General features: G+C 43.1%; 1 protein-coding gene across 1 annotated transcript in view; it reads left to right on the top strand.

Moving 5' to 3' along the window:
• Window positions 1–25,257, top strand: part of LOC138292941 (intercellular adhesion molecule 5-like) — a 122,571-nt gene that overhangs the window by 41,868 nt on the left and 55,446 nt on the right. Inside the window, exons 2-4 of the mRNA XM_069231829.1 lie at window positions 3,056–3,337; window positions 6,529–6,843; window positions 23,536–23,817. Of these exons, the coding sequence (XP_069087930.1) occupies window positions 3,056–3,337; window positions 6,529–6,843; window positions 23,536–23,817 (879 nt within the window). The remainder of the gene's footprint in view (window positions 1–3,055; window positions 3,338–6,528; window positions 6,844–23,535; window positions 23,818–25,257) is intronic.

The following is a 25,257-nucleotide window of genomic DNA, read 5'->3' as shown; positions in this document are numbered from 1 at the left end:
GTAGTGCCTGTTTCCGGCACTTCTCCGGGTGCTACCTGCTTCAGTGAGGGCTCTTTGTCTTGCTCGACGTCCCCTCTCTCTGCAGGTCCAATTTGCGACCTTCTGGTCCCTCCTGGGCCCCAGCAGCGTCCAAAAACGCCAAACGCACGATTTGCGTGTAGCAAGGCTTGTTGGCGTCCATCCGGCGGGAAAACACTTCTGCTCGACTCTCCAAGGCGTGGGGGATCCATCCTCCAAAGGGGAAGTCTCTAGCCCTTGTCGTTCCTGCAGTATTCACAGTTCTTCAGCCTAGTAAGAGCTTCTTTGCACCAACCGCTGGCATTTCTTGGGCATCTGCCCATCTCCGAGCTGCTTGTCACTTTTGGACTTGGTCCCCTTGTTCCACAGGTACCCTCAGTCAGGAATCCATCGTTGTTGCATTGCTGATTTGTGTTTTCCTTGCATTTTCCCTCTAACACGACTATTTTGTCCTTAGGGGAACTTTGGTGCACTTTGCACTCACTTTTCAGGGTCTTGGGGAGGGTTATTTTTCTAACTCCCACTATTTTCTAATAGTCCCAGCGACCCTCTACAAGGTCACATAGGTTTGGGGTCCATTCGTGGTTCGCATTCCACTTCTGGAGTATATGGTTTGTGTTGCCCCTATCCCTATGTTTCCCCATTGCATCCTATTGTAACTATACATTGTTTGCACTGTTTTCTAAGACTATACTGCATATTTTTGCTATTGTGTATATATATCTTGTGTATATTTCCTATCCTCTCACTGAGGGTACACTCTAAGATACTTTGGCATATTGTCATAAAAATAAAGTACCTTTATTTTTAGTATAACTGTGTATTGTGTTTTCTTATGATATTGTGCATATGACACTAAGTGGTACTGTAGTAGCTTCACACGTCTCCTAGTTCAGCCTAAGCTGCTCTGCTAAGCTACCATTATCTATCAGCCTAAGCTGCTAGACACCCTATACACTGATAAGGGATAACTGGGCCTGGTGCAAGGTGCAAGTACCCCTTGGTACTCACTACAAGCCAGTCCAGCCTCCTACAATGAGGATGAGCTCATATAGATGAAAGACCATCCACTGCCTCTCGCACGCTGGACTCTAGGGTTACTGGCATACGTTTATTAACGGATCTCAAATTTTGAGTAAGATTGTAAAATTTAAATCTGGCTTTGAGATAAGGGGCACCCGTTTGGTACAAAGCATCATGGACCAAGACAAGAGCTTTGAATTTAATTTTCTTCCTAATGGGCAGCCAATGTAGCATCTGTAAATAAGGGGAAATGCACGTCCAGCTGGCACTTGTAACAGAAGGTGGGGTGCCGCATTTTGGACCACTTGGAGCCTCTCCAGCAGCTGCTCTGGTAGTCGCAGGTATAGGACTTTACCATAGTCTATTTCAGAGGGTATTCAGGCCTGCACCACCAATTTTTTTGACTGAAAGGACAGAAAGGGAAGGAATTTTGTAAAGACTTTATGATTCCAAAACAGAAGCCTACCAGAGCTTTAATTTGGGGTTGAAACAATAGATTGTTATCAAATTTGATTCCTAGATTTTTAACCAAACCCTTCTGACGTCCCAAAGGAGAGGCAGAGGCATTCTTCGGCCAAAAACGTTGTCAAAAGTCAGAAGGAATATTGCCAAAAAATAGGATTTCTGTTTTATCTTCATTACATTTCAATTGATGGAATGCTAGACAATAGAAGACTGCTTTTAAACCAGCTTTCATCTTAGTTCCATCTAGTTCTTCGCCCTTGCTCCATGAGAAGAGCAGTTGTATGTTATCCACATAGGATATCACTTTAGCTCCCAGATCTTCTGCTAGATGGGCCAGGGGGGTAAGGTAGATATTGATCAGGGTGAGACTCCCACTGTTAGTTTTCGTGGATTGGCACAGCAAGAAGGAATCCAGGCTTGTTGACCTCTATTTGTCAGAAAAGACGTTAGCCAGCTCGAGGCCAGTCCTGCTATCCCACTGTCTTGCAGGTGCTGCTGCCGCTTGTTATGGGGGACAGAATCAAATGCTGCTTAGAGATCTAACATAATCAGTGCAGCTCAACCTCCAGTATCCAGGGTACCTTTGATGTGCTGTGAGACCTCCAGCAATTCAGTCTCCGTGCTGTAGTGTGGCATGAAACTACACATATGTCTACCTTCAATTCCCTCAGAACTAAGGCCTACTGAGTACTATTTGAATGCATGCAACTGATTTATGGTCATATCCAAAAGGACATACTTAATGCCCCTAACTCTTTAGACTTGCATATATGGGCAGCATTGGAGAGGGCTCCATACACTCAAGCCCTTTATTCGTCATACGCGATTCTGCTAAAATGCTGCTCGAGGGCGCCACCAGGATGGAGCTTATTATTGCTCGCACAAGCAGTGAAGATTACCCCATGTCATATTTGGTATTTAAGAGGGAGATGTGGTCCAGCAAAGATCCTTGCACTGACCATGGCAAAGAGTATACTGGCCATGTGGTATTAGTATCACAGAATGCTGGCCTCTGGATAACCACCCACAGATTGTGGGGGTACACCATCTCAGTCTTTAAATAACAGCATCTTGGCCCTTGGTTAACAGCACTCTGGCTGGTGGGTAAAAGCATTCCAGGTGGTAGGTAACAACAGAATATGTATCAGTGGGTAACAAACACATCAGGCTGTAGGTAACATTAGTCCCACATTTGCCTAGCAGGACACCTGTGAGTGTCAGCAGTCTTACCTTTGTGTACCAGCAATCTCATGAGTAAAGGCATCATTGAGGAAGGGTAACAGCAGTTTTCCAAGTAGGTAGCAGCAGTTTCTCCCATTGGCGGCAGCAATAGTGCTCCTGGACAGCAGCATTTTTTTTGTATTATTGTTACTCTTGTTGCCAATGGATAGCAGAATGTTTGCTCCTTGTGGGTAGCAGCATTCCTGCCCAGGAGTAATAGCATTTTTTATTTGATCATGGGTATCAGTCTTGTGGCTGAACCACATACAGAACAGACCAATATGTTGATGGCACCTCACGTCTGTTTCATTTCTGTTTTGGTTTTTAGGTGTGGAAGGAGAGCCTTGCGAGGTGACCATCTTAGGACCAAATCCGCACTTTGTGGAGTTTGGATCAACCGTCTTCTTGAACTGTACCATGACATACAACACAACATGCAACACAACGGAGAAGCTGGTCTGGGAGACATCACTGCGTAAGCAAGAGAACAAGAACACTACATGGACTACTATGAGCAGCACCATGGACCAGTGGGCCAGCGAACCAAAGTGTTTGCTAGTCATCTCTGAGCACAATATTCCTACAAGTCAAATCTCAGTCGTTGCCTATGGTAAGTCAACCATTCCATTGTGTCGGGAGTATAACCTTATGATTAGACCTGCCTTATACGAGATTCCCAGTCACAATGAATGTGCTCTGTCTAAAACAAAGACCTTAGATGATAATTATAGTTTTGCCGAGTGGGTGAACTGCCATAAAATAGCCTCACCGTGGCAATGTTGCAGTTTGCCTCTGCCTGTGTAGGAGGTGGGAGAAGCGCAAGGTTTCTGCCAAAGGCATTGAACTGGCTTAACTGTCAGGAACCTTTGACATAGTGACAGATCTGCTGCAGTGTCTCCAGATATAAGTGATGGCTACCCTGCTCTATTCAGGGCAGAGGTAGGGCAGGGCAGCCGTCACTGGATTTCCCTGCCTGGAATGGGCAAACAATGATCAAAGAATGGTCCAATGCTGGGGCGAAAAGTCCCTGTGAGTCAAGGCCATTAATTTTTTGTTTTTTAAAAAAAATCTCCTGCTTTAAGAGTTTGTTTTCAAAAATCAAAAAACTTTTCCAAAAGGGACCAAAGCAACATGATACCATCTCAGCAAACTCTTCTATCTTCAGGGCAACTATGGCACCAGAGAATGCTCTAGAGGCTGGGAGATTCCCACCAGGCAGGCAATTGGCCCCACAATAGGATAGTTGTTCCTGTGCTGGCAGTGGAGGGCATAGCCTCTGCGGCCCTGTAAGGCTCTAAATGAGTCTTCATGTTTGACAAGAATGCATACTGTGTTTTTATGACAACTCGGTCCATGGTGAAAAAAAAAAATTCTGAACAGAAAGTGACAAGCCTTTAGGGGCTAAGCATCATCAAACCAGAGAAAATAAATAATTAAATAAAACCAATAATAAACTGCCTGTGCCATCTATAGCCATCTGTAATGTCACATAAATGGTAGAGTGGGACAGGGAGTACGAGCTGGGGCCAGAGGAAATAAATCAATGCTGGAGGGGACAGTTGTGTCCAGATGGATGTCCAAATTGTATTTATAGAGGTATGTGTTGGTAGCTTTATAGTGAAAGCCCAGGCAGGAAACAGAGAAGCACTGTGCAACAAGAAAGGATGCTCAAAGGCTGAGGGAGACAGTTCAAGATGGTGTACATCTGGAGTGAGCATTAGGGCCCATATTTATGTTTTTTTAGTGCCGCATTTGCGTCATTTTTTGACGAAAAACCGGCGCAAACTTACAAAATATAGGCCCATACTTATACTTTTTGACGCAAACCTGCATGGCCATCGGGCACAGTGGCATGTAGGTGGGCCAAAGTTAGGCCCCCCTATGCCACCTAAAAAAATTAAAAAATTACTTACCTCTACTTACCTCTGCTTACCGTAGATGGGTCCCCCCATCCATGGGTGTCCTCCAGGGGTGGGCGAGGGTGGCAGGGGGTGTCCCTGGGGGCAGGGAAGGGCACCTCTGGACTGCTTCCATGGTCACAGACCATGGAAATGAGCCCACAGGTCCCTTAACGCCTGCCCTGACCCAGGCATTAAAAAATGGCGCAAATCCGGCTGGGCGCCATTTTTTACGGCCCGTCTCCTCCTGTGCGTCAAAATGACATGGGAGGATAAATAAGGCGCACATGCCTTAGAGTCATTTTTTGCACGGGAACGCCTACCTTGCATTTCATTAGCGCAAGGTAGGTTTTCTCGTCCAAAAAATGACTCAAACTCAATAACTTTGGCGCTGGACGGGTCTAGCGCCAAAGTATAAATATGGAGTTAAGTTTGCGCTGAATTTGCGTTAAAAAAATGACGCAAATCGGGCGCAAACAGAGTTTAAATATGCCCCATAATTGTATTTTGTACGTTTGCGACGTTTTTGCATCAAACAATGACGCAAATACGGTGCTAAAAAAGTATAAATACGTCCCTAGGTGTCTTATAGTTGACCCCGGGTGCTGGACGGACAAGGAGTACAAGGTGCTTCTCTAAGAGACGGGTTGTGATTTCCATCCTGAAGTGAGCCTCTGTGGCCTGGTGTGGTTAGTTTAGCCAGTTATGTTGGGCTGCCAATTCTACTTACATCTTAGATAAGACAGCAGGGCGTCAGATGATGCTGATGGTAGAGGCCAGCCAGTGCAGGTCTATCAAGGAGGGGTGATGTGGTTGGATCTCGTTCTTTGAAGAGTTGCACAATGGGGATGTAATTTAGAAATGCCAGTCTTCCATTTGTTGGAACAGTTACATGTAGCAATTTTTTGGGGAGATGTGCTTCGGGACGTTATTTTGCAGGCTGTCAGTCAAGGAGAGTCAACTTCTGATTGGTTTGGTGACTGAATAGCGTGGACTCAAACTCGTCTGACACAAATATTATGTCCTAAATATTGCTTACAAAAATATGTAGTTAATGAAGGATATCTACACCAATTGGAGCCATATTTTTTCAAACAATGTTTAGGTTTTGATATTTATGTTAGAAGACATTATTGTTAGGAATATTCTGACTTGCAATTCTTCTGATCTCATCTGATTTCCCTGAATATTCTGATTGATCAAAAACAGATCAGATTGTTTTCAATCACAGTGGTAAGCTTGATATTAATAAACATTGGTAAAATCAATGTCTTTGTTTAATACGCTAACTCATGGACCTTTAGCAAACTTGAGCGAAACACACAGGCCGGAGTCCACAGGAGCCGAGATTGGGGGCTACTGTTATAAAGTAGTCTTTCATGTATTTCAACACAAGAACCCACATACGAGGAAGAATAAACCCAAACAGCCAAAAGCATTCGGTAAGAGAAGAACACTTCCCAAAGTACAGTCGAGACATTCCTGAAAAACCTCAAGCCACTGACTGAAAAAGTCTGGTCAGCGAAATCCAGTGGTTGAAAAGGTTGAACCCAAAGCCCTCTCCCTTCATATTGTTAACAGAAAATCCGTTTGAACGCTGCACCGTTCGAAGCCAGGCGTAAAACAGGGACACTTCAGAGGGAGATAATGCTTGAACCTTTTGGAAATGTTTGATATACATTGTATTTAAGACTTTGACATCTCTGCGCAGGTATGAAAAGAGCTACTTTTTCACTATTTCACTGTTGGCGGTCTGTTTATTTGTTGCTTGCACTGAGAATGTGTTTTACATTCCTATGATAAATTGGAATAAAAATAGATTTAAAAAATACAATTTTGTGCAATGGCACTTCATCTTGCTTGCAATGGTAAAATGTTTTTTTTTTTATTCCCTACGCCCTAGTGCCGCCTAAGGATGTAAGAATTAACATGGACCGGGATATGGAGGAGAGTCACTCCTATGAACTCACATGTGAAGTAAAAAACATCGCCCCGAAGAAACACCTCATCGTGCTCATCAAGCGAGGAAATGAAACGCTCCGTAGACAGTCGTATGCAGATGACCGATCCAACGGAAGCACCAGTGTCACCGTAACCTATGTCATCACGCCACGGAGAGAGGACCACGAGGCCGAGTTCACGTGCCTGGCTCAGCTCGACCTGAGACCCAACGGGAAGCTCTTTGAGAGGTCCTCAAACACAACCGTCCGTGTTATCAGTAAGTCAACAAAACCAATGTGACTGCACAAAAGGCCTTTTCCGGTCAATCTCGTAAACGATGTGCGTTAAAGGAGGCAGGTGCATACAGAGCTTTATGTAATATCGATTTAGATACGTGTACATCCAGAAAGAGCCAAACATCTTCTAATTAAGAAGTCAGGAACTGAAAAAAAACTGTAGACTGTAAGCTGTTCAAAATGTTTCGAGGTCATAATCTCCCCTTCAGAGATCTTAGTGTGCATGCAATATGCCACTAACTCTTTGTTGCACGTTTCTACCGTAGTTTAAAAACACATTTGTTAGTGCACGAGGTGAACCTGCGATTCTAACTCCAGCCCTAGAAATGTGAGCAGGTTCTTTTCTGTGGGCTTTGCCGGATGTTTACGGATCGCTAGTGTGTAGTCAGGATTTCTGTAGTGGAGGCGTTTTTGTATTAATATTGTGCATTGATACAGTTTAAAATTCCACTGAATCTGCCTTGTCTAAAACATATTCATTCAGCTGCTAGTTTTGATCCTTGCAGCACCGCCATGAATATGTGTGGGTTTTTTCGGATTGCTGATGTTCAGATGGTATGATGAGGGTTATTATTTTAGGCTTTTGTGTAGACTCTTGTGCTCCCAAAGCTAATTTAAATGACATTTATATTATCAAATTGTGTAGATTACAGAGGACATTCGCCTTTTAAATTGCATTTTCTGACATGAAAGTCTGACACAACCACCATCTTAGGCATTGAGACATTTTTAATTCAAAGAAATTGTAAATGACTTTAAAAGCTCTAAAGCTCGTTTTTTATCGCCTTTCCGCACAAAATATAAACAGATTCACGGGGAACATTTGCCTTGTTATTGCAGATCATTACTTAATTTGTAAAAAGAGTAAGTGCAGGGACCTAAAAAGGAGCACCAGCAGAGCCCCACCTTCAAACACCTGCTCAAACTAAGCACTAGTGTAGAATCATTGTGGCCTGTGCTGGGGATCATCTTGTTGCCGTGTGGCACCTTTAGCAGTGCATGTTGGGAGTTTTAAGATTGTGTGGAGGCCGTGTCTCTGTGTGTGGCCACGCCATGCAGTCCTTGCAGTACTCTTGTTTTTTCGTTGCATTCTGGGCCTTGTAGTCCTACATTTACAATAGTGCAAGTGCATCATGCACCGGTGGTACTATGCTTGCTCAGTCTTCACAGAAACAGCTTGGAAGTTCTGCTAGCATGGCATGACTTATGTCTTGTACAGGGCACAAGTCGTGGGTGGACAGTGTTCACCCACTTTTTTCACAGGGTTGACAACGTCCACCCTGCCAAGAAGAAGCTGGCTCCTACTGTAAAATGCTAACCGTGTTTTAGTGTAATTTTCTGGCACCAGACACATTCAGCAGCACCAGCACCTTGTCTGCTTAAGATCCGAGCAACAAAGTGCAGGCAGTGAGGGGCTCTTTCCTTGTTCCCAGTTTCTTTGTGGCAGAGTTTTTATAAAAATGTATAAGTTGAGGCGCAGGTTTTGGGTTAGAGTTCCACCCCTTTTCTGGTGCAACCCTGATGCAAAATCTATTTTGGGATTTATAGTGCCACACATACCCTGGTTGAGTTGATTTGTTGAAAAAAATCCTCACGAACGCAAGGCAGCACCTTTCCCTGCATTGCGTTACTTTGCATCAGGTAGGTGGTGTTAGATGCAAAAAGTGTCTGTATGTATACTCATAATGCACTCAAATGTACACATGATAGACCTACTAAAAATATGTGTGAGGTCTTTAGATCTGTCGCTTCTTATGATGTCACTTCCTGTAAAGTCATGGGATGGGATGCCACTTCCTGTGATGTCACTTCCTGTAATGCCATGTGCGATGTCACATACCGCAATGTCACTTGCATACTTCTTAACTTGTTACTTCTTTTTTTAGGACTTGTGCCCTGGTCTCGTAGATAGCGTATTTTCGCACAGGAAGTGTGCCTGCCTTCAGTGAGGCTAGTAAAGCTCCACACACCTGTCTCTGGTAGCTAACAACGAACTGCAGACATCAAACGAGGTACTCTTTCCTGTCCTGCAACTGCTATAGCTCAGCCTTGCAGCATGTGCTACTCAGTGGCTTAACGGAAAAGGATGCCACGGCCGTGCAGAAAGTGAAAAAGGGCCCCTGAGTCTCAGATATATCACAGATATTCATCGACCTTGGGCTCAATGAGGCCCCCTTGAAGGGTCCAGGGTCCCCTGGAGGGTTGGGGCCTTCCTATGCCACAGAGGCTTTAGCGGTCTGCGTTACGCCCCCAGTGCTGCTGCTACAGGTGGCTGCTAGTTAACTCCCTGTCTGGGATTACTTGAGTTTCCAGATAGAAGAGATTCTCCTAGCAGCTTGGGCAAAACGGTCCAGTTTGGAGCGGAGCCAAGACTGGTTTGCATGTGGTTGGCAGTTTGGGCTAGACTGTCTCCATTTTCAGGTGCACAGTACCCAGCAAAACCCCCAGAAGCTGTACCTTTATTCCGGTCTGCTACAGCAACAGCACTTGTTAGCCCCCGACCCCTCAGACAGCGCACGCCCACTGCCCCATCTGTCCCCAGGCAAACGACAATAGCTAGCCACCTCGGGAGCCTGTGACGTGGACAATATTGCTATCTTGAAGTCCCCGGAGTTCCCTCCTTCTGGACAGCACTGTAGGTTAAGCTCCCACTGCCGAAGGTCTGTGCGGTGCCAACTCCGAGTCCTGACAAGAGCCATTCCATATTTCATCCCACAGAGGTCAGCAAAATAGTATCATTTATACCTATTAGTTGCCTATCAATACCTATTATGTAAGGTTTGAAGACATTTGAACGTCTGCTGTGCACAGTATGTCTGTGGTACCTACAATAAAGTATATTTCACAATTGTGTCTCCGGCCCACTGCTGATATCTCAGCAGAGGAGCCTCACATTGTACAGATCAGCGACAGTATAGGAAAGGCAGCTGTGGCGCAATCCTGTTAGACATGGGGATTGCTACCTCAATTTTCGTCATTTCTATTTCTGTAAGGGTTTAAAGTTGTTAACATTGAACATTTACGTAGCAAACACCACAAACTGAATTCTCTCTAGTGATAAAATAAATACCCAATTCAAGTTACAGGCACTCATTTTATCGACCTTGGAAGGTTAAAAAGTGGAGTCTACCCTGTTTCCTAATACCCGGTTTAGACATTTTTATTTGCATTGCATCAGGCAGTTCGAGTGACTGCTAGTGTGCGAAACTATCAACGAAGCCTGGCTAAGTGTGGATTTGTTTAAGTCTGTTTATTAAAGCTGATGTCACAGTTATAAAAGCACCAAGGGAATCTGTGGTGTCAGGGAAGACATGAGCAGAGCCCTGCGTCAAGTGCTGTGCATTTGTGGATAAGCAACACTTGGAGCAAAATATTGTCTTAAGGAGGCATTGGAGTTAGTTTTCTGTTTGTTGTGCAAATATCATGCACCAATACCGAGCATCATTTATTTCATACTTGATGTAAAGTCATTGGCTGAGTTATCTTCAGCCATTTTCTTCATTTCCTCTGAAACTTTCAGTTATTGGTTCGAAATGTTATCAATCACATCGTGGACCAGCCCACAGAATTATTTTAGTCTCACCTTTTTCCTAATTACTGTGTGGATGTGTCTTTCCAACTCCATGGGAATGCACAAGCAACTACTTTACATTTTAAACCAGTTGGCGAATGGCCCAGAAGAACTAGGGGTAAATCACTGAAAAGCATCAGAGAAATGGATGCTAAAAAACAGAAAGCAACCTATGTCTCAAACATTCATTTTCTGATGCTTTTGTCTTTGCTCGCTCTACAGTATGTCTGGATAAGCAAACATTGGCAAAGCATCATATTTGATGTTCGTACTGTGTGAACAGCCTAATCTGCACCGAATCCTCATGTCAAGTTTAGGTTTTGCCAATGATTGTTTTCCCGTACATGTATTATTTTCCTCCAAACACTGCCACCTAGGGTTTATAGATTATTCAATAGGCTATGTGCTAACAATTAACCAGTGTGTAATGTCTGACAGGCACCGAAATTGTTAAATTGTTAGATGCACCTATGCAGTCTCCTTGCGAAAACATATATGAAAGAAAATAGTTAACTTCAGTGTAAATTACGCCCAGGTTTTCACACCTTTTATTGCAGCACAAGAAAATAAAATGTAAAAAAATCACATAAACCAGATGATATTTAAACAACATGCTTATCTTTTCCTGACCATTTACAGTGTATTTGTTGCAGCTTCATATAAGGTGAATTTGACAAGTGGGCGTAAGAGCTTTTTACAAACAAACCAGATTATGTTACACATTTCTTTTAAAGCAGAGATTAAGGGCCAGATTTACAAAGATTTTGGGTCGGATTGCGTTACTTTTTTAATGCCGACACAGCACAAAATCCAGGTTGTGATATACAAACTAATACAAATAATGATTTGTGTTGGGTTGTAGCTAAAAGTAACTAAATGCCGCACATTTGCGTTATTTTGCATCAGGGGGACATTCCATGGGTGGTACATGGGTTCTCCAATCGATCCACCTACGGTTTGTAAAGCGAATCCATATCTACAAAGAATTGTAGACATACATTTGTGCCAAAATCCTGGTCCTCCCTGAGGATGGTGTAATGAGGAGAGATATTTTATTTCTATTTATTTCTTTTCGTTTTTTACTCTTTGCATGTGACATGTATCCTGCAGCACACGCACAAAGAGGAAATTGCTATTAAGCGTAGTTTTGCGCAGGAAGACACACCTTCCTGCCCAAAAACCATGCTGACCACAATGCAGACAGCCTTGCACTGTGATGCAAGGGTGCCTGCGTTGATGCAAGGCTGCTGAAAGTGTGGCAGCACGGAGAGAGAGCAGAACTGCACCACTACTTTGGAGATATGGTGCTACCCTGCTCTCTCCAGTTCATGCAATACAGCACAGCAATTGTGCTTGCCGGCCGTGCGTTGTGTCAACTCTATGTAAATCTGAGCCTAAATGATTTGTCCAGAAGCCAGGATTTTGAGCAGAGATGCAAATTCAAGCCTGCTTTCACAGTCTTAGGGTCCGCAGCTCCCGCCGCTAGATCGCATTTCCTGCCCAAAAAACAATGCTTGCCTAGGAGATGTGACAATCTTCTTTCCTCTGCTTTCTTCCTGACATTGCAACCACTGTTTCTTGGTATAACTCCCTGGATTCCCGTCAATACTAAAAACTTTAAGGTTTATTGTAGTTAAAACATTTTTGCTAACTTTGTGTAACTCAGTTTCCTCGTGCCCACAAGTTCTTTGTTTCGATTATCGGATTTAAAAAAAGTGAAAACAAGTTGAGTACCTCTGTAAGTTATGTGTTTTTGGCATCTCTGGTAAGCCTGCGCCAGGCATAATGCATGCAAAGGGGGCGTTCCCCCGTTAGGGGAACCGGAAAAATGGCATAAGGAAAGCTATGAGATTTCCTAGCATTATTTTTTATGGCACTTTTAACACTGGCTCAAGAGCAGGCGTAAAAAGGGGGCTTCCATTCTTTAGAATGGGCCACTATGTACTCTGCAGGAGTAGCGCCAATATTTTGGCACTACTCCTGCAGAGTACATCAATAGCGTCATGAAAAAGGATGTATTACCCCCTACCCTGCACCATGGTACGCCCTATTTTAAATACGGTGCACACATGGTGGCGGTAGGGGGGTGCCAAGGGGTGCAGGGAAAGTGGCGCTGCACTCGGTGCAGTGCCACCTTCCATTAATCTGGCCCTAGGAGACCACGGGTAGAGAGTATTGTTCTAGGGCATGCAGGATGCTACAAAAGCGGTTTGAGATGAGACAGACCTGCATATTTTTTAACACCACCTCAGCCAGGGCTGGCTTTAGGGCAGTGCGACTGGTGCGGATGTACTGGGTGTTGACTTGAAGGAGGGGGCACTGACCTCAGGGGGGGGGGGGGCACTGTCTTTACCAATAACTTAAAGATTTAAAAGCACCGGCTGCAAAGTTCCTTGTGCGTTTAACTTTCAGGCAGCGACAAAAATGTCAAGATAGCTCTTGTAATGAATGTTCCTGCTAAAGAGAGAATGCTTTGTGGCAAATTTGACTCACCAGAAAGTAGTGCAGAGGGTAATATGCCTGCCGAAAAGAACAGATCTGCATTTTATGCTCATAGCTCAGTGGGTTAGTAAAGCCAGTGTTTATCAGCAATTTAAAACAAATGAAATGTATGTGAGAGAAGGGCTATGGAGATGAGTGGTACGTTTGCCAGGTGACAGTGAATCCGAGGAGGAGGCCATAGGGGGGCCGGGCACCAAAAAAGATTGTTGCACCGGGCCACCAGTGCTAAAGCCGACACTGACCCCAGCTATCACCGCTGTGCTCTGAGGAGGCTACTGTTTAGGGTTGGACTGTAGAGCCAAAAGCAGCCATGGCAAAATGCTCAAATCAGCCCCACTCCTTTAATCTCCGCTCGCAATCTCTCTCTCTTTCCATACATTCTCTCTCCTCTTCTTTTCCCTCTCCTCCTTATCTGATTGCTTTCTGTCTACCTACACTTCCTTCTCTTGAATTCTCCCCTGCCTGCTGCAATTGACCTGGGTGAGCTGAGGAAAGTGACAGAGGCACCAGGAGTGCCTGCCTGCCTTAAAAAGTGGTCTCCAGGGGCTCCAGCCCACCGGGAAAATGCCTGATGGAATAAAAGGTCTGTCCAGCCCTGCCAACCTTCATGAGATCCCCAAAGGAATCTAGGTGTTGCAAGAGAAACATTGACATTCTACTGCAGGATGATGGTATTCTCACGAAAGTCAGATTCAGAAAAGTAAGCTCAGCAAGTGCAGATTTGGTTAGAGGTTAACTTGACGAAAGGCAATTGTAAACAATAAATTAGAGAAATTATACACTTGACCATGTTTGACTTGAATCCCGAGTCAGAAGAGATGGAAAAATGCTTGGACATTTCTTACAATTTCTATAACAATAGGAATATAAAGAACAATTAATTTATACAATGAAGAAAGACATTTTAGGGGAGGAAGAACATTTTAGGGCACTAAAAGAAACAGTTTGCTGTGGTATGTCTACTATACCTAACGCAACCCAGGAAGCAAGAACAGTGGTCAAGTGATGAGGAAGAGATAGAGGACAACAGACAATAATGAAGGGATAAAAGGGAAATTGGTGCAGGGGAGTGCAGAAGTGAAGGAAGGGAAGATCAAGGGTATAAGGGAGTATAGGTTTAACAAAACACAAATAATGAGAGTTTGGAAATGTCGGGAAGTGTAAAACAGGAGAGTAGGACAGGCCAAGAGGACATGTGACGAAATTCCTCTGGAAATGAGAGGTAAATGGGAAATGGGAAACAGGGCATAAGTCCTCTACTATGTAAACCAATAGCAAACATAAAAAACCAACAATGCCAGCAGTGTATCTTTGAGATCGTGGCATTAGTCCAGGAAGACTTGACAAATCTGACCTGACTAATAAAAGCATTTTTTTCTGATCAGATTTGGTATGCAACAATTGTCAGTGTAGAAATTGGTGAGGCAGACATTTGTCTTCATAATGCTTGACTGTTTCAGCAGCTATAGCGATAGTAAAGAGCCTTCTTCAGTACATGAGCCATTAGGGAAACATATGTACTTTGAAGAAGATCATAAAGGGAATAGGTGCATATGTGTTTATGGAACCAAGGGAAGAGCTCTCATGGTGCTAAATTTGTGCATATGGGAATATAGATATATTTTCATCTAGACCTGACTCAGTATTTAGTGTTATATGTGGGCCTTTTGTTATCTAGAAGTGGTTTATGTATACCTTATCAAAAGGACAGCAAGGTGACAATAACATTTCAAAACAGATATTTGACCAAAACATGAAAAGCTCACATTGCTTAGGAGGGCTTGACTGTATATTTTCTGATCTGCTGCACAAACCCCTATTGCACTTACCATACCTAGTAATTGCCAGGTGCTTTAAATACCTCACCCTTGATTAATTTTCTGCAGGTTGAACCTGCCAGAGTTTAACAGGAAACTACTACAGTGCATTAAGCACTAAAACCTGCATGTTTTCCCCCAAACAGGAATCGATGATATTGCCCAGAATAGGACCTATTTATTTCACCCAATAAATTCTAAACCCTACAGTGCAGGATTTCATTGGGCTCGATACCTAAAACTTATTCCACTGACCTAATCAGGCCTAGTGATATAAGCAGCTTCCCCCTCCGATGTCTTGTTTTTGTAATTATGGGCCTGATTTAGAGTTTGGCAGAGGAGTTACTCTGTTACTACAGTGATGGATACCCTGTCACCTGAAATATAAATCCCATAGGATAAAATGGATTTATATTCCGGCCGACGGGATATCCGTCACTGTTGTGATTGTGTAACCCCTCCACAAACTCTAAATCAGGCCCTATTTTGCCTGGAATAGGCCCTATTTATCTCACCCAATAAATTCTAAACTCTACAGTGGAGGATTTTATCGGGCTAGATACCTAAAACTTACTCCATTGCCCTACTCAAAATCAGGTCCTAGCTATATAAGCAGCCCCCTCCCTGATGTCTTGTTTTTATAATTATGGGACTGATTTAGAGTTTGGAGGAGGGGTTACTCTGTCACTACAGTGACTGATATCCTGTCACCTGAAATATAAATCCCATAGGATATAATGGATTTATATTTTGGCGGACGGGATATCGGTCACTGTTGGATTGGAGTAACCCCTCCACAAAGTCTAAATCAGGCCCTAAGTTTGTTATAAAGTTGTATGATATTGTATGATAAGTAATGCCTGAATTACTAAACTGGTAATTGTATTACTAAACTGTTAAAAGTCCCTCGCGTCTATTAATTCTATTAATAACAACATGAAACAGTCCTGCCTCCATAGACACACCCTATTGCTTCCAATTAAACATATAAAAGCTCCTCTCTCCCACCACTCCTCCTGGGTAGTAGACAAGCTCAGCCCAAACCAGACCCGACTCTAAAGGCAGCGCAGGAGGAATGTGTAAAATGAAGCAAGGAAGTAGGACACAGAGCAATGCAATTACCAGGCAAATCACTGAAGCATTACCCCCTGTCCCTCGGTTAAACTCATATCAATATGAGATGTACCAAGCAATAATCAGGCAGACAATTGAGGATTTAACGTAACTCCAACACCATGCGTTCAATTATAGAGAAATAATCTGCACCAAATAAAGGATGATGTATTATTACTTCATAGAACATAGTCCCATATTTATACCTTTTTAGTGCCGCATTTGCGCCGCTTTGTGACGCAAAAGCGATGCAAACTTACAAAATACAATTGTATTTCGTAGGTTTGCGCCGCTTTTGTGTCAAAAAATGATGCAAATGCGCAGCTAAAAAAGTATAAATATGGGCCATAGTATCTTTGTCCCCAACACATCCTCCATCTCCACCCCTTTAGAAATCCTGTAATGATTTATAAAGGTAGACAGAGAAGCCCATATTGCTGCACAGCAAATATAAAAAATGGATGCTTCTTGTAGTTCAGCCATTGAGGAGGACATACTTTGGGTGGATTTACCCTGAACCCCTGGAAAGGGAGTTTGATTAACTACCCCATAGGCAACTGAGATAACAGTTCTCACCCATTGGCTTAGTTTGATTAACTACTTCATAGGCTACTGATTTACCAGTTCTCACCCAAGCACATTAGTGAAACCCCTTTTTGCAATTCCAAAATGAACAAAAAGAGACTCTGATACTATGAAGAGGGCATCTCTGTGATCCCCCCTAACATCTAGTAAATGTAGTTTCTGTTCTTCTGACATAGCCAAGGGAAAAAACGATGCTAAAATTAACTCTTGGTTTCTATGAAAGTGTGAGTTCATTTTTGGGGTAAAAGAAGGCAACAGTCTTAATATTCGCTGTCCTGGAAAATGTTACAGTATGGGTGTGTAGAAGAAAGGACCCTCCAGTTCACAAACCTCCTCGCTGATGTAATAGTGACTAAAAAGAACACTTTTAAAGTTAAATATTTGAAATCAACCTCATCGAGCGGTTCAAAGGGAGACTCAACCAAAACTCCTATAACCAGTTCTTAATCCTATGTTGGAAAGTGCTTATGGAGAGCAAGATGAATGTTAGAGAGAGCCTTAAAAAGACCCGTAACAAGACAAAGCACTAGATCGTCCGTCCTCGTCATTACATTTTCCTAATAACTTATGAATGCCTTAATTTCAGCCCATTGAAACCTCAATGAGGGTACCTTCAGCCCCATGGTTGCTCTATCTTACAAACATTGTAGACCCCGAACCATCCTCAGGCCTGTGGTTGCTCCATCGTGCAAAAATTGTAGAACATGAACCATACTAGCCCTTTTTGAGTTGAATACATTTTTCCTGCACCAGACTGAGATGAACCTACTATCTTAGCATAGGATCTAAGTGTTAAAGGCCTTCTTGACTCTGAATGCATGCCACCAGCTCATCTGACAAACCTTTTTTTCCTCAGCCCCCTCCTTTCTACCTGCAAACTGTGAAGTCGAGTTTCTGTAAAACCTGGAGCTTCAAAATTAGAAACAAAAGAGAGGATGGAACTTCAAGGGTTTTCGACTCATCTGACTTCCGCAAACTCATCAGAAGAGGATACCAGCTGGAACAGAGCTATGCTGGAGCTATCACTATCACATTGGCTAATACCCTTCTGAGCATCACCAGAAATGATCAAAATAGGGGAAATGGGGGAACTGCATAGTGGAGACGTGAAGGTCATCTGCACAACAGGGAGTTGCCCATGCTCCTTTCTCCCTTGTCCTGGAAGAGAATGTCAGAAACTTTGCTTTGCCCACTGCAGCGAAGAAGTCTACTACAAGCAACCTCTATTTATGAAAAATTTGATTGAAAATTCGGGATGTAGAAAAAGGTGAATTGATGAAGGGATCATCCGACTCAGGCCATCTGCTACAGAAGTTTTTAGCCATGTATATGAATCACTACTAAAGATATCACTGTTGTCTGAGCCCACTTGAACAGGCTGTCAGAGATCATGTCCAAGGAGTGACATTTTGTTTTTCCCGTTTGTTGATAAATGCTTTGTCTGTGATATTGTCCATCCATATGAGAACATTTTTACCCTGAACTAAACTAGACAATTTCCTTAAGACCTGTCTTATGACCACTAGTTCCTGCCAATTTGAGGAATTCTGACTTTGAGTTTGGGACCAACTGCCCTAAATTTGTCTCACTTTTAGCCAGGCTTCCCAACCAGACAGACTTGCATCTGCAGTGATAATCATTACTGGAGAGGGAGATAAAAGAACTGCCTTCTTTGCATTCTTATTGTTCAGCCACCAAGAAAGTTACTCCTTCGTCTGTTGAGTAATTTCTGCTTTCTTGTTCAGATTGAGAGTGATGGGGGACCATTTTTTCAGCAAGAACCTCATCAATTAGTGCAGATGGAATCTGGCCCAGGTGACAAGAAAGATTGCGAGGGGCTGGTCTCCCTGAACCTGCATCAAAGATGAGACTTTGTGTGACCTTTAAGCCATGAGACTTTTATGTGAGATTTGCTCATCAAGATGAGATTCTCTGGAAGAAAAACAATGCCATGAGCTGTTCGGAACATTGCTCTGATGAAACACAGCTCTTGTGTAGGAAACAATCATGAGTTTTACCAGTTGGCTAAACAGTTGTGACCCTGCAAGACTGAGAGAAGTCTTTCTGTATGAAGAAACAGTTCCTCTGACACCCCCTGGAACAGCCAGTTGTTCAAATACAGATGAACGTGGATTCCCTCCTTGTGAAGGAGAGAAACTAGTGGGGTTACATTTTCATAAAAACACTCGGGGAGGATTTTAACACAAAGGGTGGAACCCTGAAATGAAAATGTCGGTCTTCAAGGACGAATCTCAGAAATCTTTGACGAGACTCTCTTCTGGGGATGTGCAGCTAGGAGTCTTGTACATCTACTGAACAAAAAAAAAAACCTTTTATGACCATAGGAATTATAGCATGTAAAGTTACCAACTGAAAATGGGTAGTTTTCGCCCAGGCATTTAACCATTTCAAGTCTTATACCGGTGTAAAGGAAACTGAAACCTTTGGTGCAACAAACAAAATCAAATGGGTTATTTTGCCCATTTTCTCTTTCAGCACTATCGCTGCCTTGTCCAACAATGCTTGTATTCCTTTTTGAAGACCTTCTCTCTTCATTTGGTCCATCGGGATCCAAGTCGCTGTAGTTCCTGGGTCATAGTTTCGAGCTGTCCTGCCCTGCGCCACAGGGAAAAGGCAGGAATGTGCTGTATCTACAAGATACAGCAGATTTCTGTCCTCACCCTCCGTGCTGGCACACAATGTGCTGCCTAGCACTGACGCAAGCACCTTTGGACCATGGTGCAAGGATGCCTGTGTCACAGACAGGATTGTTTATGTGCAGGAAGCGACACCTTCCTGGGCAAAAAGAATCCATGAAGGCTTTTCCCCTTTCTATGTGTGCTGCAAAATTCAGCACACACAGAAAGAGGAAAAAACGAGGAGAAATCAAGATATTTCTCCTCTTTGTTCCTCCTCTGGGGATGGGTAATATTTTGACGCATTGTCAGGTTTACATATTCTTGCAAAATTGGAAATGCGCCAGCACCCATGGGTGTTGCATTGGAAAATCCACCGCAGTGCCCATGGAATGCCTCCCTGATGCACTGTAAGGCAACGCAGCTACTTGTGCTGCATTGCGTTACACCATATCTACAAGGCCAAGAAAAGCCACGCAAAGTGGCTTTGCGTGGCCTTGTAGATATGGGCCTGCACTATGCACTGCCGATGCATCACAAAAAGTGACGCACTGGCAGCACACAGGGCTTGTAAATAAGCCTCCTGGTATCAGGAGGCAACTGCACAAAATCTATGTGTAGCCATTTTTGACTAAGACTAGAAACCAGCAGTCTGAAACTGTTTTCTCCTAAACATGAAGAAAAAGTTGAATTCTTGCTCCTGCTGGGCTCTTGTGACTTCCACACTGCTAGGACGTTTTTTGCTTTTTGTTGGCTGTTTGTAAAAGTGAGTCTTTGCATAGGATTATCTTTGCTGGTATTTTCCTGTCACACCAAATTTTGTGATCTCTCTTTGGAGAAGACTTAAAAGAATAGTTCCCTCCTTTCTGTCAGATAATGAAGATTTTCCTTTATACAGAAGAGCATGTTCCCTGTTCTTAAAGGCCTTAGTAATCATGGTATCTAATTGTTCACCAGATAGCATCTTACCATTGAATGGAATTTTCAACAACGATTACTTTTCTGCATCGTCAGCTTTCCAATTCCTCATCCATAGGTTCCTGTGAGCAGAAACCACGGCATTCATTGTCATGGCAGTAGTCATGACTGTGTCTGAAGAGATGTCTGCTACCCACTTTGATTGTTGCTCCAAAGCAACCAACAGCTCTGCACAGTCAGTCCCTTTCTAGATTGCTGTATGTAAATTGTCAAAGTCTCTGATTAACGATTAGGTGACGTACACTGAATATATACTCATCTTCAAGGCTTGATTCTCTGCTGAGAATGCCTTCTTTGGGGCAGAATCCACCCTCTTCTCTGTGGCCTCAGATTGAGTGCAATCTGAGGAACTTATTTACTGTTCCCTATCAAAGTTCAAAGGATAGCATCCACTTTGATAGAATGTGGTAAAGCAACATCACTCTCTTCCATCATATATAATTTTTGAAGACATATGGGAATCAGTGCTATACTAATGTTGCTCTTTCCACTCAGACAAGACTCTTTTATCCTGACATGGAGAGGCATTACCATGAAAGAGGGTTTAACATATTGACGGAACAACCCTCCCTCGTCAGTCTCCCATTTAAAAGGAAGAACACCCAGAATCTGCATTAGATGAGACAAAACGCCCATCATCTCTTCCCTTCTCTCATTTTGTCCTGATGAAGTTGAAGGAGTTCCTGCATCAAAGGAGGAAGAAGAATGAAGCGATGGAGATCTTGGTCTTTTTCTTTCTTCTTTGACATAGCTTTTAAATTAGCTGCCAAGGCATTTGAGACAGCTTTGCCTATCATTCTCTGCACATCCTCTGAAGACATTAAGCCTGAAACATCATCAGGGGGAGATCTCAACTCTCTACCTGGGCCTCCTTGCTAGAATTGTCCCTCATCATCTGAAGAGGTAGAAATAACATGCCTCCTTTTGCAAGGTTGTGTACCCTCCATGGTAGGAATGCAAGTGACAGAAGAAAGGCAGATCAGAAAGCTAAAATGCTCTACTTCAGTACAAGCTTTAACCAATCAACACTTTAACCTTTCAACTTTCTGCCCAATTCATTGTGAGAGAAGACTCACCAAACAGCAAAGATCGCAAAACCAGTAAACCTAATAAATTAATTTGAAATTTGCCTTTCACGACTCTTAGCCATTGGGGGTCTCTGCACCCTATCAATAAATTCAGCCACACTGCTCTCCATGGTCCAGATCCAATCTGGTGGAAAGGTACGAAAAGCTATACCATCTTGAGAGCAAAAGGCCGCTTTATTAGGACAGGTATCCAAACTCAACTTAAAATTACAAACATTATGGAAAACCCCCGGCCTCACGAATACAACAGAATTCCTAACCTCCCCTACCCATAAACCTGCTCCCGACAACAACAGTTCTCCCAAATGTCAACCAAACATTCATTCCTCATTATCACCTTCCTTCTTACTCTGTCCTCAGAACTCCACCCAACCATATGTCTCTCGCATTCTCTCATCGGTGCCTACCCTGCAAAGCCTCCAACCCTTCTGTCCTGTCTTGAGGTTCCCCCTTTCTGCCACCCTCCCTTGTGAACCCCCTCATGAAAAGAAAAGTGCAAATGCTGAGTAGCACTAAGTAGTGGACTGTTGCCAAAACAGTCCTTTGTAAACTTGTACCAAAGAATGCCAAATTAACTGTAATGCGGGTGTTGCAAAACAGCCTGAACACCCAAACCCCTTGGCCAGTACATCAGCTAAACTATCATGCATCTTCATAAAAGAACTCACTTCAATGCAATGAGACGGTCGCCAAACAGCCATTAATACTAGCCTCTCTTGTCCATCAGACTAGCTAGAGTATTGTTAATCTCTAGGTGATATACTCATTTCCCAAGGAAAAATGGACACCGTCCTGTCAGAAAGTTTTAAATTATCCTTCTTGATATCTCTATGCTCGAGGCACCCTATTCTCCTCGCTTTGCAACATTTCTGAATGTCCCTATTATTTTTTCTCCACGCTTTCTCTGCAGCTGTATATTTGATATCACCTCGCCATACCTGCCTTGGGACAATGCGGTCCAAAAAAGATGAATCCCCGACCAAGACCTACCTATAATATCTAGATCCGTTCTCATGTATTTAAGCAACCCCAAATCAGACTCCTTGACTAAATCATTCTCCTCAAGATGAATTATTAAAATATCAGGACAAGCCCTGTTAACAATCAGATTGGACACACAAAGTGTCCCCACTTGTTTTATGCATATTGAACATACAAGGTACTAATCAGTGTTTGTGTTTTTGATCTAAGTTTAAAAAACAAGAGATGCACCTTTTACGTGTTGCTCCTCAGTTGAAACAGTGATTGTATTTCATGATTGAAATACACGGTTACTGAACTGACTGTAATTCCTCCAAACTATTTTCTACAATCGGCCTCCCGGGGCCAGGTTTCGACGCAGATTAGAGTTTAGACTAGAACTACATCCACTTTTATTAGCAGTTTCTTCTCATCTTAGGACAGCCAACCCATGGTTCCTCCTCTGTTTTGCTTAAACTCTGCTTTTGTGGTAGGTGACGGGTGGTGGAAGGCAATACCACATTGGGGCTATATCTCCACTATATTGCAAGCATAATATTGTATGACAAGAATTTAGAATCCACTTTATCGACCTAACCACTACATCGCAAGGTGAGTATAATCGATGAGCATAACAGTTAATAGGGTTAGGTAAAGAATATAATGTTAAAATAGTAATAACATACTTATTATGACGATGTATTAGCAGGCAATGTATTTAACACAATATTAATACATGTTAATATCCTTCACCTTGCTATATTGTCAAAGAAATGCATTGGTTGTGCGATTGGTCCTTGCATACGGGGCACGGGCCATTCTTTCTGCTTCCAATCGTCCCTCCTACTACCTATGTGTGAGCAAGAAGGAATCCAGTGGTGGGTGATCGAAGGGAGAGAAGATGTAACTTTTCTGATTAAAAATTAGTGTAAATTGCTGGCCAGAGTTTAATTATAGGGCTCAAGAAGCATTATTATTAGGCTTATTTTATTTAAAGCTACCCTCATTTAGAGCAAAAGTCTTCCATATTACACTCAACGAAATGCTTTACAGAAAAAGAGTAGTTTGGAGAGTCATGGCAAGAAAATATATACTTTTAATTTGAATGAAACAGTGTAAAATGTTGTCTTGACTCGACAGATGAGGGTCCCATTAAAATGGAGTATAAACTGTTGGTCAGATTTTGTTTTCTGTCCCAAAGAGAACACCAACAATAGTTATATACTAACTCTTAGAGTAAGTGATAAATTGTTCTGCTGGTTGGATACAATTTAATTAAAACTGGTGTACTTCAGAACATGGAGGGAGGGTGCAGCTATCGCAACTGCAGAATTCATAATGTGGTATTGATGTCAATCTTCCATGTTCTCTTATTTCTCTACATTTTCAGTTTTATGTTACAATGAGTTTCTCATCTGCGCAGGTTTACCGGAAGACCCCAAAATTGATGTCCTAAGTGTCATCGATAAAGGGTCGAATGTCACCACCAAGTGTGAAGTGGCCAATGCTTTCCCCATTGATAAGGCAGAGATAGAGCTGAAAATGGATGAAAAGGTGCTGAATATCACAACGGAACTCAGGAATGGTGATGTTATAAGTGCAGAAGCAGTGTTGCCGGCCGCTGAACCAGGAAAGTATTTGCTGATGTGCAATGCGAACATTGGTGATATCAACAAAACAGCAAAGAAACAACTCCTTATCTTCGGTAAGTGCACCTGGACCACTGTGTTCAAAGTAACTATAAACACTTTACATAAACATTAGGCCATAATACTCTAAACCTGAGACACTGAGTTCTCTTCACTGACCATGAGTAGACAATGCCAAGAGCTCAAACTTCAGCCCAAAAATAAAGAAGTGTAAAGGAGAACAGATCACAAGATGATAGGGGAACAAAGATCCAATCATGTTCATGGATACCAGGCAACCCAAAGGTAAAAGTGTACTTTATAAATAAAGTATCAATCAATCAGGGATTTATAAAGTGCGGCAAATCACCAGTGAAGGTCTCAAGGTGCTGAGTTGCTGCCTGCTTCGTCGTGCTATGTTTGTTCAAACAACCAGGTTTTGAGTCCTTTCCTGAATTCCCAGAGTGATGAGGTGGCCCTGAGATGCAGGGGGAGACCGTTCCAAGCTCTGGCTGCCAGGTGTAAGAAGGAGCATCCTCAGATGTTGCTTCTGCAGATCTGGGGGATGTCTGTGAGGTAGGGGGAGGTGGATCATAGGTGTCTGGTTGGTTGGTGGAAGATTTGTTGATATATTCTAGTCCCTCGTTGTGCAGGGCTTTGTACACGTGTCAACATCTTGAACTGGCATCTCTTCTGGATCGGGAGCCAGTGTTGCTTCTTGAGGTATGGTGTAATCGGGGTCCATATGGGGAGGTTGAGGATGAGTCTTGCTGCTGAGATTTGGATTGTGTGTTGTTTCTTCAGGAGGCGTGTGGTGATTCCTACGTAGAGTCTGTCCATGTAGTCTAGGCTGCTGATGATGGGAGCCTGCAAGACCATCCTTCGGGTGCTGACTGGGAGACACCTGAAGATCTTGCAGAGCATGCATAGGGTGTGAAAGCAGGTGGATGAGGATGTGTTTATCTGTTTCTTTATAGATAGCTTGCTGTCCAAGTTGTTGCGAGGTTATGGGCATGGTGTCGGGTTGGGGATAAGCTGAGTTCAGCAGGCCACCATGCTTCGTTCCATAACAAGGTATTGTTCATAAAGATGATGACTTACGTTTTGTCCATGTTGAACTTGAGACAGTTGTCCATCATCCATTTGGCGATATTCATCATACATCTTTGGAAATTGGCTCTGGTGCTGGAGGGTTCTTCTGACAGCGAGAAGATGACCTGGATGTCTTCAGTGTAGGAGATGATGTTGACTCTGGCAGTGTTGGCCGGGGGGGTCATGTACGTTTTGAAGAGGGTGGCGTGAGGGACGATCTTTGAGGGAAGCCGCACATGATCTTCTTGTGTTCTGAGGTGAACGTAGAGACAAGGATTCTCTGGGTTCTTCTGATGAGGTATGAGACGATCCATTGGAGGGCGTTTCGCTGGATTCCGATGGTGGAGTCTGTTGATCAGGATGTGATGAAAGATGGTATCAAAGGCGGCTCATAAGTAGAGGATAGGGGTGTGGCCTAGATGGTG

This window comes from Pleurodeles waltl, chromosome 4_2 (genome assembly GCF_031143425.1).
Source record: "Pleurodeles waltl isolate 20211129_DDA chromosome 4_2, aPleWal1.hap1.20221129, whole genome shotgun sequence".
In the NCBI taxonomy this organism is placed as follows: Eukaryota; Metazoa; Chordata; class Amphibia; order Caudata; family Salamandridae; genus Pleurodeles; species Pleurodeles waltl.
Note: the sequence above shows the minus strand (reverse complement) of the source record. Positions and strands in the feature narration are given on the sequence as shown.